This window comes from Folsomia candida, unplaced genomic scaffold (genome assembly GCF_002217175.1).
Source record: "Folsomia candida strain VU population unplaced genomic scaffold, ASM221717v1 Fcan01_Sc011, whole genome shotgun sequence".
In the NCBI taxonomy this organism is placed as follows: domain Eukaryota; kingdom Metazoa; phylum Arthropoda; class Collembola; order Entomobryomorpha; family Isotomidae; genus Folsomia; species Folsomia candida.
Genome location: NW_019091203.1, coordinates 4,858,595 through 4,873,201, shown reverse-complemented (window position 1 = coordinate 4,873,201; position 14,607 = coordinate 4,858,595). Strand labels below are relative to the sequence as shown.

Genomic DNA, 14,607 nt, shown 5'->3' with positions numbered 1-14,607 from the left:
CAGATTTATGAAAATAACAAAATGTATGACATAACTGATTATTGCCTTGTAATAAGTTACGAGTCTTATTTTGGCATCCTCCATATTGCACCGGTTCCCCTTTGCCTTTCCCTGTGCGGTAGGGGGAATTAAATGAAGCAGCGTAAACAGAGCCCCGATTGCTTCATCCCATTCGCCTGAATAAAATTAATTTAATCAACTTACACAATTTTAATTAATATTATGTAATCATGAATTTATTTTGTACCGCAATTTTCAGTAAGAAATTTTAAGAGAGCCGGAGATTTGTTAATATACTTTGCCTCCTGGAGGATTTGTTTCGTCCAAATTTGCCACGAATTCAGAAAATTATTCTCCTCTTCCGGGTACAACTGTGAGAATTCGAAGTTAATCTAAGAAAAAAATGTCAGTATATTTGATTAGTTGAGTTGGTTTAAAAATTAGTTTTATGTATTATAAATATCACCATTAAATTCTATTCCTGAAATTTCCTATATAACCTTAAAATGGATGGGTCACTCGTCCGTCTCAAATAGTTGCGATGAGAAAATGTTTCGAGGGTCAGGCGTTTCAATTCGCCTTCGTCCTTCAGAGTGGTGGAATTTAATTGGGCAATCAAATCCACATTTTCATCGCTGGATTCCTCGAGGCTTGGCTTAGGAAATTTCGGCTTTGGTCCAGTATTCGACGTTGGCTGAACGCGTTTGGGTGGCTTGGTCCCTTTTAAATTTCGATGAATTGACCGTAGGCGTGATTGGATCAGTCCGGACCGGTTTATCTCGTCATAAAGTATGTCCTATGAAAAAAGTTAACATTAAGTTTGTAAATTAAAAAAAATGTATAATTTTCCCATACAATTCCATTCTCTGAGGCCGAATATTTCCAACAAGGGATTATGGAAATTATTCCGAGTTCAAGTAATTTTTGATCAGCAGTAGACGGCGACTCACTGAAATTTAATGAAGAAACTACATGTAATATGTGTAATAAGAGCAGCCTGATGAGCCTTATGCATACATATATAAACGACTATCTAATGTTAAAGAACATATTGTAATTAACCTAGTAATGCCTTAAAATTTGCCTAACCCTTTCAGTTAAATTAACTTTGCGACAAAGGACTTAATCAGAACGGAAGAAGTTGCGCTGTCGACAAATCCTTTATCGTTGCAATCGCGGACCAATCGGTTTAGCTCGAGGTCGTTTTGCACCATAGACTCCAAGATCTAAGAAAAACTTATATAAAATAGTACTTAATTTATTGAAACTTATAATCGCATTCTTTACCTGGGTAAATTGGGGACTTTGTGGCACTGCTTTAATAGGTGACAGCACTGGCAATGAATTCCCGTGTTTAGTTGAGTTTTCAGCTGGAAATGTAGAAAGTTTTTAATGCCAAGGATCTAATTAAGGCTATAGGTAAATATGTAGCTGCAGAAAAATTAAAGATGACAATTACAATATACTAATGATGAGCTCGGCGCAAATGAATAATCCAAGGACAATTCAGCTTGCTCCTCCCCTTTGATGATGAACTCTATATTAGGGGTGGCCGGCTGTTCCAATAAAATTGGGAAGACTTGTTCATCAATCTCGGCTCCCTCGTGATCTTGAAGACAGATCTCGGCGTCAGGTCCAATATCGAATTTTATTTTCACTGAAACGAATAAATTTAGTATAAAAATGCACGGAGTAAAATAATTTTAACCTTATACATAAATTAATATAATATTAACCTGTTATATACCTGATTCAATAAATTGATAATAGTCCCCACTACAAACAATTAATTTTTTTCCCCGCAGTGAATTAGAGACACGGGTCAATTTATCCATTTTTGTTAATCTTTTTTGTCAAGAAAGAAAATAATAACGGCCAAACCGAACCGTGCGTTGCGAAGAAAGACTGACACAATCCAGTGTTGATTTAGAATTTTAGCTCCCGCGTTAACATTGGGCTGTGTCCATTCTTTACCGGATTTTTACTCGGTCTCACCATTGAAGAAACAGCGCTGTTACTTGTACGGTGTCAGCACATATTTTTTTTCAGTGTCATTTTTCAACAACATTCTGACACCATTTAATGGATTTGACGTTGACACCGACGGTTGGTGTCAACGAAATCTGGAGTTTTGTTACCAAGTTGCTAAGAGTATACATATCGTTATTGTTGTATTATAAGGTTACCTTGGTCATATCTGTATAAATAAGTGAACAACTTTATTTACAGTATTTCATTTTACTGTAGATACAATGCATGCATGCATGTCAAAAAAAATATTTATTCATTCAAAGCCTTGAAAACAATATTTAATCCTTATTCACTCATTTATAATTTGTAAAAAAAATATTCAATAATTTGGTATTCAACATTTATTCATTATTCACTTTTCCTTCATTATGCATTTTATTCAAAATTCACAGTATTAGATGAATTCCTAAACTTTCCCTATGTATTAAGCATTGAGTTAAAAATGAATGATGAAAAAAGTATTCATTCATTATTCATTCACACTAATTGAATAGATATTCACTCAATATTCATTTATTCAAAATCAGAATATAATATTCGTTCAATATTAATTCAAATTTTGAATATTGAATAATTTATTCATTCATCACCAAATACTTAACGGCTAAAGGTTATTTAATAAGTGCGCTCAAATTATATTTATCTAGTTACATAGTTGTTTAATTTACTGCAACGAATATAAATATATGTCATTTACATATTTAAATATTTGTATTAATTTTTTCTCAATTTAAACAATAGTTTGTGTGGTTTGGGCGGATTTATAATGTTTGCGGAGACTTGTTCAGTCGTTAAGGGTTCCGGGCTGGAGGGGTCTTCGTGGACGCCGAATTCCTGGAGAAGCGTGGTCACGAAGAGGAAAAGTTCGTCCTTGGCCAACTGCTCGCCGAGGCAGAGGCGTTTTCCCCACGAAAACGGCATCAAAGCGTCGTTCTTCACGACCTGAGTGGCGTCAGGGGAGAGGAACCGTTCCGGGCGGAAATTGGCGGGGTCACCCCAGATTTCGGGGGAGTGATGGACATTGTACAGGTTCGCGGTGAGAAAGGTGTTCTAGAAAATGAAAGTATTAAAATCAGATGTCATAAGATTTCCAAAAAGAATTTTACCCACTTTCGGAATTAAGAAACCCGCCAGTTCGGTGTCTTCCATGGCGCGATGAATCAGTCCTAACGGAACCATAGATGAAAACCGCAAGGTTTCCATAATTGTCGCCTCCGTGTATGGCATTCTACAGAAAGAAACGGATACATTTTTGTAATCGTTTTGTAGTTTTTAAGAGGAAATGTGTCATGTGATTGTGGTACACTATTTAAAAATATATTAACCTTTTATAAAACTGACACTTTGAATTCTATATTTAGTAAGCTATCCAGATTAAACTTTAATCTTTATCAGGTTAATGGTACTCTATATCTAGTATAGTTTAGTTAATTTAAAATTCAGAGTGTATTTAGCTTTCAAATGGGTAAAAATATTTTTAAGAGTGTCGATTGATTTGATATTGACTCATAAATACATTATTAGCAAGTGACTCATACCTAGTCCGATCTTCTAAAGTGGGATGTCTAGTTCCCACCACTGCATCAATCTCTTTCTGAAGCTTTTCTTGTTTTTCCGGAAATAACGCCATGTAGAGGAAGAAATAAGTCAGCGTGGTACTCGTCGTTTCGGCCCCAGCGACAAATAAGTCTAGCAACGTGGCCATCAAGGTCTCCTCTGACACAATTATTCAAAAAAGTAAAAAATAAATTGTTAATTGAAATAATTAATTTATGAAAAACTAATACCTCCACGATTTTGATAAAAACTCGACTCCTTATCAGTCGTTTCTTTAATTTCTTTAATGTACACATCCGTAAAGTCTTCGGCTTCTTGGGAATCAGTAACGGTCGGGTTTTTGAGCCGCTTTGTGACAAATTTTCGAATGAAATTGGTCGCCTCGAGCATTTCTTTTAAGTATTCGTTCCATCCGGAGAGATTTGGTGCTATGGTTTTTATTATCGGAAAGAGGAATACGAAGCTGAGACCGGCCTGGAAATTGTGGAAAAAATGAATATATGTATAAAAATGAGTTACTGATGAGTTACTTATTTGTTTATCTTGAAATAAAAAAAAATTGAAATTTCGAATTTTACAAGTATTGGATATGCAGAACACGTTTGAAGAAAAATAGTTAAAAAAATTCTCAAAGACTTATACACATATATATATGCAAAATTCCAGGAATTTTTAAATCATGCTTATCCACAAATTATTGCCACGCGACTTTTAATATAATTACCCAATACCCGCGATATCATAAATTTTAGAACGCATCCAGAATTTTTAAACACAATTCGTGACAATTTGCATATCTGCACTTTTTTAAAACACGCACATGAAACGATCTCTGGACAATTATTCTTGTGAATACTAAACGCCGTTCGGGAAGGGTGTGCTCTGAATTTATAAAATTTAAAAAAACATTGTATGTCCCCCGTCTTACCGGAGCTGTCAAAGATTTCTGAATTGAATCCAAAATTCTGTCCAGTTCCTTATCGTCGTGCGAAAATCTTTGCCCGGTCATTATCCTCCAGAGAGAATTTAGCACGGCGGCGTTGAACATTTTCTGCGTGGAAACCGCAACCCCGGCGGTGGCGTCCTTTCTCAACGTGTCAGCCAATTCGGTGACCTCATCCATGACGAGGTGCTCCATGGAACGCTTCCCAAAACCGAAGGATCGTAACTGACGGATCGTGAAGCGACGCTGTTCCATCCACTCGGAACCGTCTTGGAATAAAATTCCTGGCAGAATTCACACTCTTAAAAATAATGTTACTCTTTTGAAAAGGAAATGCATTCATAATTCTCTATTTAATAAACTGTAATAAATCTAGAGCAAATTTTACTCTTTATCAAGTTCACGTTAGTCTGGATTTAGGAAGGTTTATATAATTAGAGGATTTGAATTTAGATTTTGTTTTAGGAGAACATTATTGTTAAGAGTGTACAAATTACTTAAAATTTTTATAAACCTATCAAATTTTTTGTTTTACTTTCTATCAAATTTAGAATGCAAATTCGTAAAAATGAGAAATGGGTCGCCATGCATGCAGAATTTGGCCGTTTTTCTACAAATCCTGACACATTATTTATGCATAGACCCGTTGATGCATTGCATACAATCGTAATTTTTTTTTTGGTTTTGCGTGACCAATTTTTTATGTAGGTATATTGTTTTTTATGAAATTTTGCATACCTCGAATCGTTCCACCGGTACGAGCCGCAGTTCCGTGCAGTTTTGGTCGACCACATAACTCGAATTTATTCCAAGCTTCCTTTATAACTTTTGGGTCGTTTAATATCACAGAGCTGTAACACGACATGTATATTTTATTTGTGTAATAATATGCAAAATTATTGCAAAATATTTGCAGTAACAAAAATTAAATCTATGCAAAAAAATCTCGTATTTTTATGAAATTGTAAAATTGACGTACTTTATAGTTGGACCAAACTTTGTGGAAAAGACGGGTCCATAGATTTTTGAATATTCCTGATATATTTCCTGCCTCTGTTTCTTGTCCACTACGCGACCCCACAATAATTGAGGAATGTTTCCGAGGAGAGGAAATCTAAGGGGACCTAGGAATTTTAATGTGTTTCATCAATTAATTAAGTCGTGTATGTACATTTTGGAAGTATATATAATTAAGAGGAGTAATTAGATCTTCATGCTGTTGACAAATTAAAAAAACAAAATTTGGCTTAAAATCCATACTATTTTTACGTTTTTTCGTAGATATTAAGAAAAAATTGTGTATACAGTACAAATAAGCTAATTTTACATAGATATGCATTACCTTTTGGGTACCGACTGTTTCTCGGTTTGTTTGCCAGGTAGAATAAAATCAGGATAACTCCCACAAATAGCGTTACCGTCACTAGGAAGGGGTCCATTTTTGTGTAACGACGTAAATTATGTGCCCTAAATAAGTTATATTTCACTCCACATTTGTAAACTTGACAAGATGACTGAGCGTTTAATATTTGTTACACACAGTTTTATACGGATCATGACGAGTGACTGAATGATTCTGCAGTTTTAACATTATAAATAAATACATGGTAGATAAATATTATGTAATACGTGGCTGGAGCTGAAAAGTGGACGTGTATGTGCATCACAAGGAATACAACATTACCAAGCATCATATGATTTATAAGTATGTACGTAGCATCGCGATTGTGAATACATACATATTTACATACATCCTTATGTACATTATTTACTCGGAATGACTGGACAAAAAACGACTGGAAAGTGATCCAGTGGGTTTACTTCGAATGTACAATAATTACATAGTTAACTGGGTAGTGATGATGCTAAATAATCAGTGCAATTATGTGCATATGTGGTCGCATACATACATACGTATGTAAGTATACCACGGATTTATGTATGTATGCACAAGTTAACTTGTCCTGTAAATAAACCTCTTTTGTACACTTGAATACAAGTATATACAGCGTATTATTTATCGCCAAATAAATATAAAATGATGCAACTTTGTTGTAGAATTTATGCATGTAAAAAAAGGATACATTTAATATTTTAAATTTTACACCATCGCACGTTACCTGAACAGTTATGCATGTGTGAAACACTGCAAGTTTTCTGGTTAAAAATTGTCTCAGATTTGAAAAAATAGGACATATGAAAAGATACATGCATGGAAATCAGAATGTTTCGGGAGGAAATTTTCTGGAGTCATAATCCTCCATATTTTAGTCTGTACATACATATGTATTGATTTACAAATTTATAAACTTTTTGAAGTTCTAATACAAAGATCTGCACGTCTCTTTGGCAAACAAGGTGACAAGAAAACCTCTTATAATAATAATAAAAAATACCATATCAAAAAATATATAAAACCTTAATCAACCCTAAATACATAAGTAGGAAGACACATTTTACATACATGGCCACCACATGCAAATTATAAACTAATGGGTGATTGATTTAATTCTTTCCGATTTTTTTAGAACCCGATACAATTTTTTGAAAATTAGCACAAAGTCAAAAGAACAGAGTTAAAGACAAGATTAAAATAAATTGTCGAATGACTAATTATTTAGCAAAGCATACATATGTATCTGATAAAAAAATTGACATCGAAACTTTCACGGTTTTTGAGGTGCAAGTTTTCAAATATTGAGAGGAGAGATCGGGGCGAATTAAATCTATACCCTTTACAATATATCAAACATAAAGTACTAAACAGAATGCACCACATTTATGTATATATGTAAATATTTACTATTTTACTTCTCGAGACAATGAACTCGGCTACAATGTTTAACCAAGCCTGGGAAGGTGACATACTTCTTCTTGCAAAAATAGCACTCTCTCCAATTCGCGACATCGTGACTTTTCACGTGGTTAGCTAAATTGACTTTCGAGTAACTCCTGTACTCGCACTTGTCGCAGGAATGGGGTAGCTCTCTATTCGCCGCATGTTTCGCCTCGATGTGACGCTTTAAGCTTGATGAGGTGGATAATATTGTGCCGCATAAGTGGCACGGAAACTTCCTCTGATTTCCATGTTGGACTTGGATGTGATTTTGTAGACCGTGTCTACTTAAGAAGGTCCGACAACAGACGTGGCACTGTAACACGTCTCGCGTGGATTTTTCCAAATGGGTCTCCTGCAATGTGGATACATGTTCATGTTGGTTAGAGTGTAGTTAATGATTATGACTATTATGATTATGTAAGTGATTATTATGTAGTGATAATGAATGCCTTTAATTGTCACTACAAAGTTGAATATTTAAGCATTTTTGGACTCCAAGGTACATAAATTTGGGATGACTAGGTACATACATCCACTTTTCAAATAAATACACCAATAAATGCGGTGTTGCAAAATTAATATTTTAATTTTTAATTTTGGTATCAAACTGCAAATTAGCCAGAAATCAGGCATAACAAGCTGACCCCCAAAATTACTTACAATTTGTAAGTGAAAATTCTAATGTCTCCCAAAGTATGCTCACCGATTTGGAGCAAACAGAGGTCAATAGATCACAAATTTAATTAGTATAAGATTTCAAAATCGCATTATCTGGCAATGCTCAGGTTTAGCGGAGATATTTGCATAAATTCAATTCAGCAAAAGTTGGTGACTACTACATTTAATGCCAACTCCCCCATCTTACGATTTCATAGATTCATCGGCCACACTAAAGGTTGGTATTTTTCACCTACATAGATTTCCCCACAATATGCTTACATAAGTATTTACATACCGCGTGTACTTTCATGTCTCCCATTCGGGCGAACCCCTTCCCACAAGTGGCACAATTGTGTGGCTTCTCCGTCGTGTGGGTGGAAATTTGTGGCACAAGTTCAGTCCTCGTTTTAAATTCTTTTCCACAGAGTGTGCACGGAAATCGAACCGGATTTTCGGCATGCTTAGTTTGCACGTGCTTCACCACGTGGCCTTTGTACAAATAAGATTTCTCACAGCCGGGAAACGTGCATGGAAAGCGGGGTCGCTCCTTCTTCCTGTGGGCGATCTCAGTATGGGCACGCATGGCTCTAACGCTGGAAAATACCTGATCACATGTGGCACACCTAGGACGTTCCCGGTCGGAGTGAACGCTCCACATGTGAGCGGCTAAGCTGGCTGGAGTTTTTGAAATTTTCCCGCAAATCTGAGCAACACAGGGTCAAATTGACATATGTACATATGTACATGGTCCAAATTGTTAAACAAGGTTTAATTTTATAAATAGTATTTCGGGTTAAACGCTTGGACGAGGTCCATAAGTTATTGCAGTGCAGAAATATTTAGAAAACCGTTTAGAAATTTGGAGGCTTACCTGACATTTCACTTTCGCATCGGGATCGTGCGTGGCGAGATGAGTGGTAAGGATCGCCTTTGTTGCCAGCGTTTTCGAGCACTTGGGACATTCCCACTTATTCACTGGCTTCATATCCACCTATCAAGATCCAGTTTTTAAATTGAAAGGTTTTCTAAGCGTTGACAATTTAATTAATAGGTACTTGGAATCTGCAAATACAAATTACCAGTTTAGCTAACTGTCCAAACTTATTTATGCATGTATAATACACCTTTAGCAAGGGGACGGTCACAAATTACGTAACGGGTGAGGGGGGTCTACCTAAAGCTCCAATGATATTTAGCCCCTTTTAAAAGGAGTAGGAAGGGTATAGAAAATTGTGTTTTTTTGCATCACGTAATTTGTGAACGTCCGCCAATACTTTTTTTGGCTTACCTATGTGTCGAAACGTGTCGAAATTATCCTCACATGTGCACCGTGGTGTTTAGGGTCGTGGAAGTATTAAAGTTTTAAGATAAATGCATTGCCAAGTGACTTAAGTAAGTATGTTGTCAGAAAAAGGTTGCATATTTTCAACCAGACGCAAGGGAACGTCCATAAATTATTTCACGATAAAGGGGGTTGCGAGGTAAATGTTTTGCGTGAAATCTCGATATGTTAAAGGAGGTTGCAACGTAATACAAGGAAGAGGGAAGGTATGGACAATTCGGAATTTTTATGTTACGTAATTTATGGACCTTCCACAGGAGACAAACTACTCGCGCAGAAATTTTCATTTAACTTTAATGCATAAAAATATCCTGGGCTGATTGTCAGTTTATAAACACTCATGAAGCTTGTGATCGATTTTCTGGACCCCTAACAGTACAAAAATGATATGTGAAAAGCGATTGTAACTCGTAACAAGGAAGGAATGAGGGTATGCATTATCGACGTTTCCCCCGCCACACCAACTCATGGCACCCCAAACACGAAAATACTTAGAAAGCCCGTTTTTGTTCGTTGAAATTCTCGCAAGAAATTAAATTTCACCCGAATTTTCAAAATTTTGCACCGTTGTTGTACTCCCAGATGGTATTTTTGTCAATGTATGTGTGAATATATTTTTGGCCCTGGGGTGATCAATATCTCCAGAAATTCAATTTCTGGTTGTCAGGGGCATTTTTTGATCTTTTTATAACAGCATAAGGTTGATATACTTTTTTGGACAATTTTCACTTATACGTAAATATCTTCTCGCATTCTCATCTACATACATACATACACTGTAAAGCATCCGGTAGAGTCACATATGTACCCCGTACTGGTATTGATTTTGTAATAATTCCTTACCGAATAGGTTATAGTTTGATTCTGGGTGGTAACGATTTCATTACCACCACATTACTGCGCCGTAACGATCGATATTACCGATGCCGGTAGAGTCATATATGTACTCCGTCCGGTAATGATTCGCAAAAATTCAATACCATTTGCCTAAGAGTGTACATACATTAGATTCAAAGCAAAACTAAATATGTCACCTTGTTAAACCTTGTAATACAGATTTTTTATTTGTGGGAAAGGTGATAAATTTATTCACAGGTTATGAAATTTACTAACAGTACATACTCCTGTAAGAAATTGTTATTAGCTCCGATTTCAATTAGGCCTGTGTCAACCACCCTGACATTGGTTAACTGCATCCGTCTCACCATACTTTTTACCGCACCCACCTTCAGTTTTGCATGTCCAGACACACATTCCAAAAAGAAAACAACAGTTGCCACCGCTACCACAACTGAACATAAAGCTAACACGTACCACAAGACCCAACAGTCTCGTCGTCATTTAAAAAAAATCTTTCATGAAACATCGTGACCCGCTTAAAGTTAGAATTCAATTTCGCAACAAACCTCGAGTACACCTCTGACCCTAATTGTTTGATAAATCTCAATTTGTTTTTAGCTTTGTCAAGGGCTTCGAACCGCCCCAAAATACATGTGTCGGCCAAACGCAACAGAAACGCTCCAATTTTAGGAGATATGAAGTTCCGACGATCAAATGTGACCATACTGAAGCTAAAAGAGACATCCGGCCTTGTCTGAATGACCAACCTTTTATCGAGGGTATTTAACGATTCGATGTATAATTCCAAGTCCTGGAGCATATCAATAATTGCAAAGGTCTTTTTTGGCGGTATCCATTTCGAAGTTTTGTTCGACCAAATTTTCAATGAGTTTTAAATATTTTTAACGACTGATATATCATCGGCGCTATCATGGATATAGTCGATTTGTGAGTTCATCTTCTTCATAAATTTGTTGACTTTTTTACTGAAATTCTTTTTCAAAATTTCTGGGATTATGGACTGCTTCAAGATGGAGGTTCGTTCAAGGGCATTCGATGTTTTGGAGGTTATGTACATTTGTGAAGTTGTGATAATTGTCATATTGGAGGCGACAAGTTCTCGAACTGTTTTGGGAACGTTTGGTGGATGTACGACGGTCAAATCGGAATAGATACTTCCCTGATAGAGATTCTCCATGAGAAGGTAGCACACGAAGAACCAAATTGCCAAAAGAGGGCGTGCTACTTGCTTGTTCTTAACGCTTTTGATAATCTCGTCCGCAATGGCTTGTCCGAAGAGGAGTGACTGGACCATAATAAAGTCCCGTATGGATCTCAACCCACTAAAGTTATTAGGCAATCCTTTGCCTTGAAATTGCAGAATTAAACTTATTCCTATACAAGAAAACAAAATCGACCACCAGATAGCACCCTCAAACGGGGTAAAGACGCCCAAAATGCTGTTCTCCGCGTGAGGGAATTGGGTAACGATGGCGAAATCAATTGTGGCCAGTTCTCCGTCGTAAATTAATAATTGTTCTGTTTCGATTTGAGCGAGGAATTGTTCATCTAAAACACTTCTAAAATCCATTTTTCCAATGATGCCCTTTACACGATTAATTTCCTCAACAGCCACTCCCATTGTTTTAGCAAACGTGAAATTATAGCGTTCACTTAAAAGGTTTAAGGTACACCGGATCGAGTTATCGTTTACGTCATACCGGCTTAGACTGACCAAGTGCGGTGGGATTCTTGTCTCTTATCATCGTTAGCATGATACCTCCATGTAGATCTTTAGTATTTATTGTTTCCCACGGATAGGAAATATCACCCAGTGATGAAATATGGATTACTCGTATCAAGGAAAGCGTAATACAGACAATGCATGGCATCACAACCTCTATAGGATTTAAGAGGTTAAAAAATACCAGGATTGCGGCTGACGACGACTCTGCTGCATAATTGAAGTAATATTCCCTCTGAATAGGAAAGATTACGGAGGTGAAAAGATAATCGGGATTAGTTTGTCGTGTTGTGGTCAATAATTGGTTGTGAGCACCTTGTTTGGAATTGTTAATCGATATCACCAAATTCAAGAATTTTATCTTAATCCTAGCAGATTTTCGAGCCGAGCCAAAAAGTTGTCTCAGATTATGGGAATTATTATGCTTCCCATTTTCAATGTACCTGACTTGTATGGTCAATGGCGTACACTGTTAGAAATCCATACTTTATATGACGTAAAATATAACCCGATATAACTTCCAAAGTGCCACTACCCCACTTATAGCGAATCGCTCTCTCTCGGCCACAAAGTAAGCCATTTTACCCTGTAACAATATTCACAGGGTAACTGAGCGCCCAATAGGGTAACGACCGTAACCCTAAATCGCGTTGATTATGACTTTACTTTCTTGCTTTGATGACCCCAGGAAAAGTTACTTAAGCGTAGTCGCAGTATTTAGTACTTTAATAATATATTTTATTTCACATTCAACATTGCATTACAAATTACCCTTATTATGAACCACTAGTGAGGATATTTGTAAACGCTGGACCCTGTTAACTTAAGATAATTTTTTTCATGTTATACTAAAGGTTTAAAATTAGTTTTGCACTTAAAACAAAGATATACCAAGTTCTCACAAATTGTACAATGCATTCCAAAGCCGACCTAAAATGACCTAGAAAACCTGACAATTTTCTCCTGAAATTATTAACAGAGTCTCGTCCGTAATATCATCATCTGTTTAAAGACAATTAAAATAAAAATTAAACGCAATGTAAATTAAATTTGTGTATAAATTATGCAAATTTCTTACCCTTCAGCGTCCCCGTCCAAATTGTTGCAATAACCTCCTCGTTTCCTCCATTATTTGCTTATAAGTTAATAACTAACTAATTAATTAATTATCAATTTAACTAACCAGCACTGACTGGATGAGCTGCGAGTTGTAATGAGAGCGAGGGAAAAGTCAGCGTCTGGTTTGACCAAGAATATCCTAAATGGGGTTTGCTTACTCTAAGGAGGGGAGCTTGCGAGGTTGATAATAACAGATATTGGTGCCCTTTGGATATGTGGTAGGGACCCATGAGTGTACTAAAACCCTGAAGTAGTTTGACTCCATGGCCACATTTGCGCCCGCCACACCCACTCAAAAATGTCCAAAAAACGCTTTCACCCCACTTTTCACTCACTCAAATCCACGCCAAAAATCCAATTTTACTCGGATTTTGAAATTTCTTTCACCATTATACTCCCAGATAGTTGCTTTCTTCAATCCAATATCAAACTCAATTTTTTCGAAATTTTTAGTATTTTTAAAATTTAAAATTCTGAATGAGCATTGTTGTAGTCATCAACAAAACAAATTATGTTTGCGAAATAATCATCAATAAAATTGAGTTTGATATTGGATTGAAGAAAGCAACTATCTGGGAGTATAATGGTGAAAGAAATTTCAAAATCCGAGTAAAATAGGATTTTTGACGTGGATTTGAGTGAGTGAAAACTCGAGTGAAAGCGTTTTTTGGGCATTTTTGAGTGGGTGTGGCGGGCGCAAATGTGGCCATGGAGTCAAACTACTTCAGGGTTTTAGTACACTCATGGGTCCCTACCACATATCCAAAGGGCACCAAGATCTGTTATTATCAACCTCGCAAGCTCCCCTCCTAAATGGTATAATAGCTTACTTTATGGTTTAGAAAATAGTGGTTTTACTTCACATTTGGTGACTTTTGTCATTACTTCGAATGAAGTTAACCATTTTACTTCGAATCAAGTGAGGTTTACTTTAAAGCGCATAACGTTCCATTTTACTTCATGAAAAGATATTGAATTTTCTAAGAGTGTATGGATATTGTTCTTTCGTGTTGTATCAAAGTATTTATTCACAGGAGAAAAATTATATCCAATAAACCTTTGGTGAATAAAGGAAATTTCGCAGTTTTCAAAAAAGTTTGAAATCTGCAGGACGGGCGTGTCAGGTGGCGAGCTAAGAACGGTAAATACTGGAGGATGAAAACTGAACAAATAAAGACAAGATAAAAAGAAACTGAAAAGAGTAATCATTATATTTTCAGATTTTAAAAACCTGTCCGAAGTTATTGTCACAATCACAACTGAACCAACTTCCCCGTGCGCGACCCTTGCCTTTGTCGCAATTTAGTTGCCAGTTCAATTCTTAACAGGAAGTCTGTTCATTATTTCGATCAAACTTATTCATAAGTACGTATGTAAGTATGTATGCTGTTTATACGTATTAATGTTGTACTTTATTTTGTATGTGTACATATTGCGTCCAGCACTTAATTACAAAAAGGTTGCATAAGAAAATTGATGACAAGAGGTTGCGTGCAGCATGTTGAAAGCTAATTAATGAAGGGATTAGATGT

At 36.2% G+C, this 14,607-nt stretch overlaps 3 protein-coding genes and 1 long non-coding RNA gene across 4 annotated transcripts; all 4 read right to left on the bottom strand.

Moving 5' to 3' along the window:
• Positions 1–1,097: 1,097 nt before the first annotated feature.
• Positions 1,098–2,001, bottom strand: LOC118436919. The gene is made up of 4 exons (XM_035855583.1): positions 1,748–2,001; positions 1,460–1,657; positions 1,288–1,370; positions 1,098–1,226 (listed from the first exon to the last, which is right to left on the bottom strand). Exons 1-4 carry the CDS (start codon positions 1,833–1,835, stop codon positions 1,098–1,100), a joined length of 498 nt encoding a protein of 165 aa, XP_035711476.1. The 5' UTR covers positions 1,836–2,001.
• Positions 2,002–2,382: 381 nt separating this feature from the next.
• LOC110854956 (methyl farnesoate epoxidase) lies at positions 2,383–6,187 on the bottom strand. Its single transcript, XM_022103382.2, has 8 exons — positions 5,874–6,187; positions 5,511–5,655; positions 5,270–5,382; positions 4,517–4,815; positions 3,819–4,062; positions 3,570–3,747; positions 3,142–3,259; positions 2,383–3,081 (listed from the first exon to the last, which is right to left on the bottom strand). The coding sequence occupies exons 1-8, from the start codon at positions 5,968–5,970 to the stop codon at positions 2,746–2,748; spliced, it is 1,530 nt and encodes a 509-aa protein (XP_021959074.1). The 5' UTR covers positions 5,971–6,187; the 3' UTR covers positions 2,383–2,745.
• Positions 6,188–6,658: 471 nt separating this feature from the next.
• On the bottom strand, positions 6,659–9,366 carry LOC118436952 (gastrula zinc finger protein XlCGF8.2DB-like). Its single transcript, XM_035855672.1, has 4 exons — positions 9,319–9,366; positions 8,902–9,092; positions 8,326–8,733; positions 6,659–7,722 (listed from the first exon to the last, which is right to left on the bottom strand). The coding sequence occupies exons 2-4, from the start codon at positions 9,013–9,015 to the stop codon at positions 7,339–7,341; spliced, it is 906 nt and encodes a 301-aa protein (XP_035711565.1). The 5' UTR covers positions 9,016–9,092; positions 9,319–9,366; the 3' UTR covers positions 6,659–7,338.
• A 3,311-nt stretch (positions 9,367–12,677) lies between these two features.
• LOC110854913 lies at positions 12,678–13,232 on the bottom strand. The gene is made up of 2 exons (XR_004835805.1): positions 13,035–13,232; positions 12,678–12,958 (listed from the first exon to the last, which is right to left on the bottom strand). It is a non-coding gene; the product is annotated as an uncharacterized LOC110854913 (long non-coding RNA).
• Between the last annotated feature and the right edge of the window lie 1,375 nt (positions 13,233–14,607).

Coding starts and splice junctions, on each gene's coding strand:
- LOC118436919 (XM_035855583.1), bottom strand. CDS start 1,835: ATGGATAAATTGACCCGTGTCTCTAATTCACTGCGGGGAAAAAAATTA. Junction 1,658..1,747: donor TTATCAATTTATTGAATCAG/GTATATAACAGG, acceptor TATTCGTTTCAG/TGAAAATAAAATTCGATATT. Junction 1,227..1,287: donor AAAGTCCCCAATTTACCCAG/GTAAAGAATGCG, acceptor AGTTTTTCTTAG/ATCTTGGAGTCTATGGTGCA.
- LOC118436952 (XM_035855672.1), bottom strand. CDS start 9,015: ATGAAGCCAGTGAATAAGTGGGAATGTCCCAAGTGCTCGAAAACGCTG. Junction 8,734..8,901: donor ATGCGAAAGTGAAATGTCAG/GTAAGCCTCCAA, acceptor TGTGTTGCTCAG/ATTTGCGGGAAAATTTCAAA. Junction 7,723..8,325: donor GAGACATGAAAGTACACGCG/GTATGTAAATAC, acceptor TCCACATTGCAG/GAGACCCATTTGGAAAAATC.
- LOC110854956 (XM_022103382.2), bottom strand. CDS start 5,970: ATGGACCCCTTCCTAGTGACGGTAACGCTATTTGTGGGAGTTATCCTG. Junction 5,383..5,510: donor AAGTTTGGTCCAACTATAAA/GTACGTCAATTT, acceptor GTCGTGTTACAG/CTCTGTGATATTAAACGACC. Junction 3,082..3,141: donor CGGGTTTCTTAATTCCGAAA/GTGGGTAAAATT, acceptor TTCATTTTCTAG/AACACCTTTCTCACCGCGAA.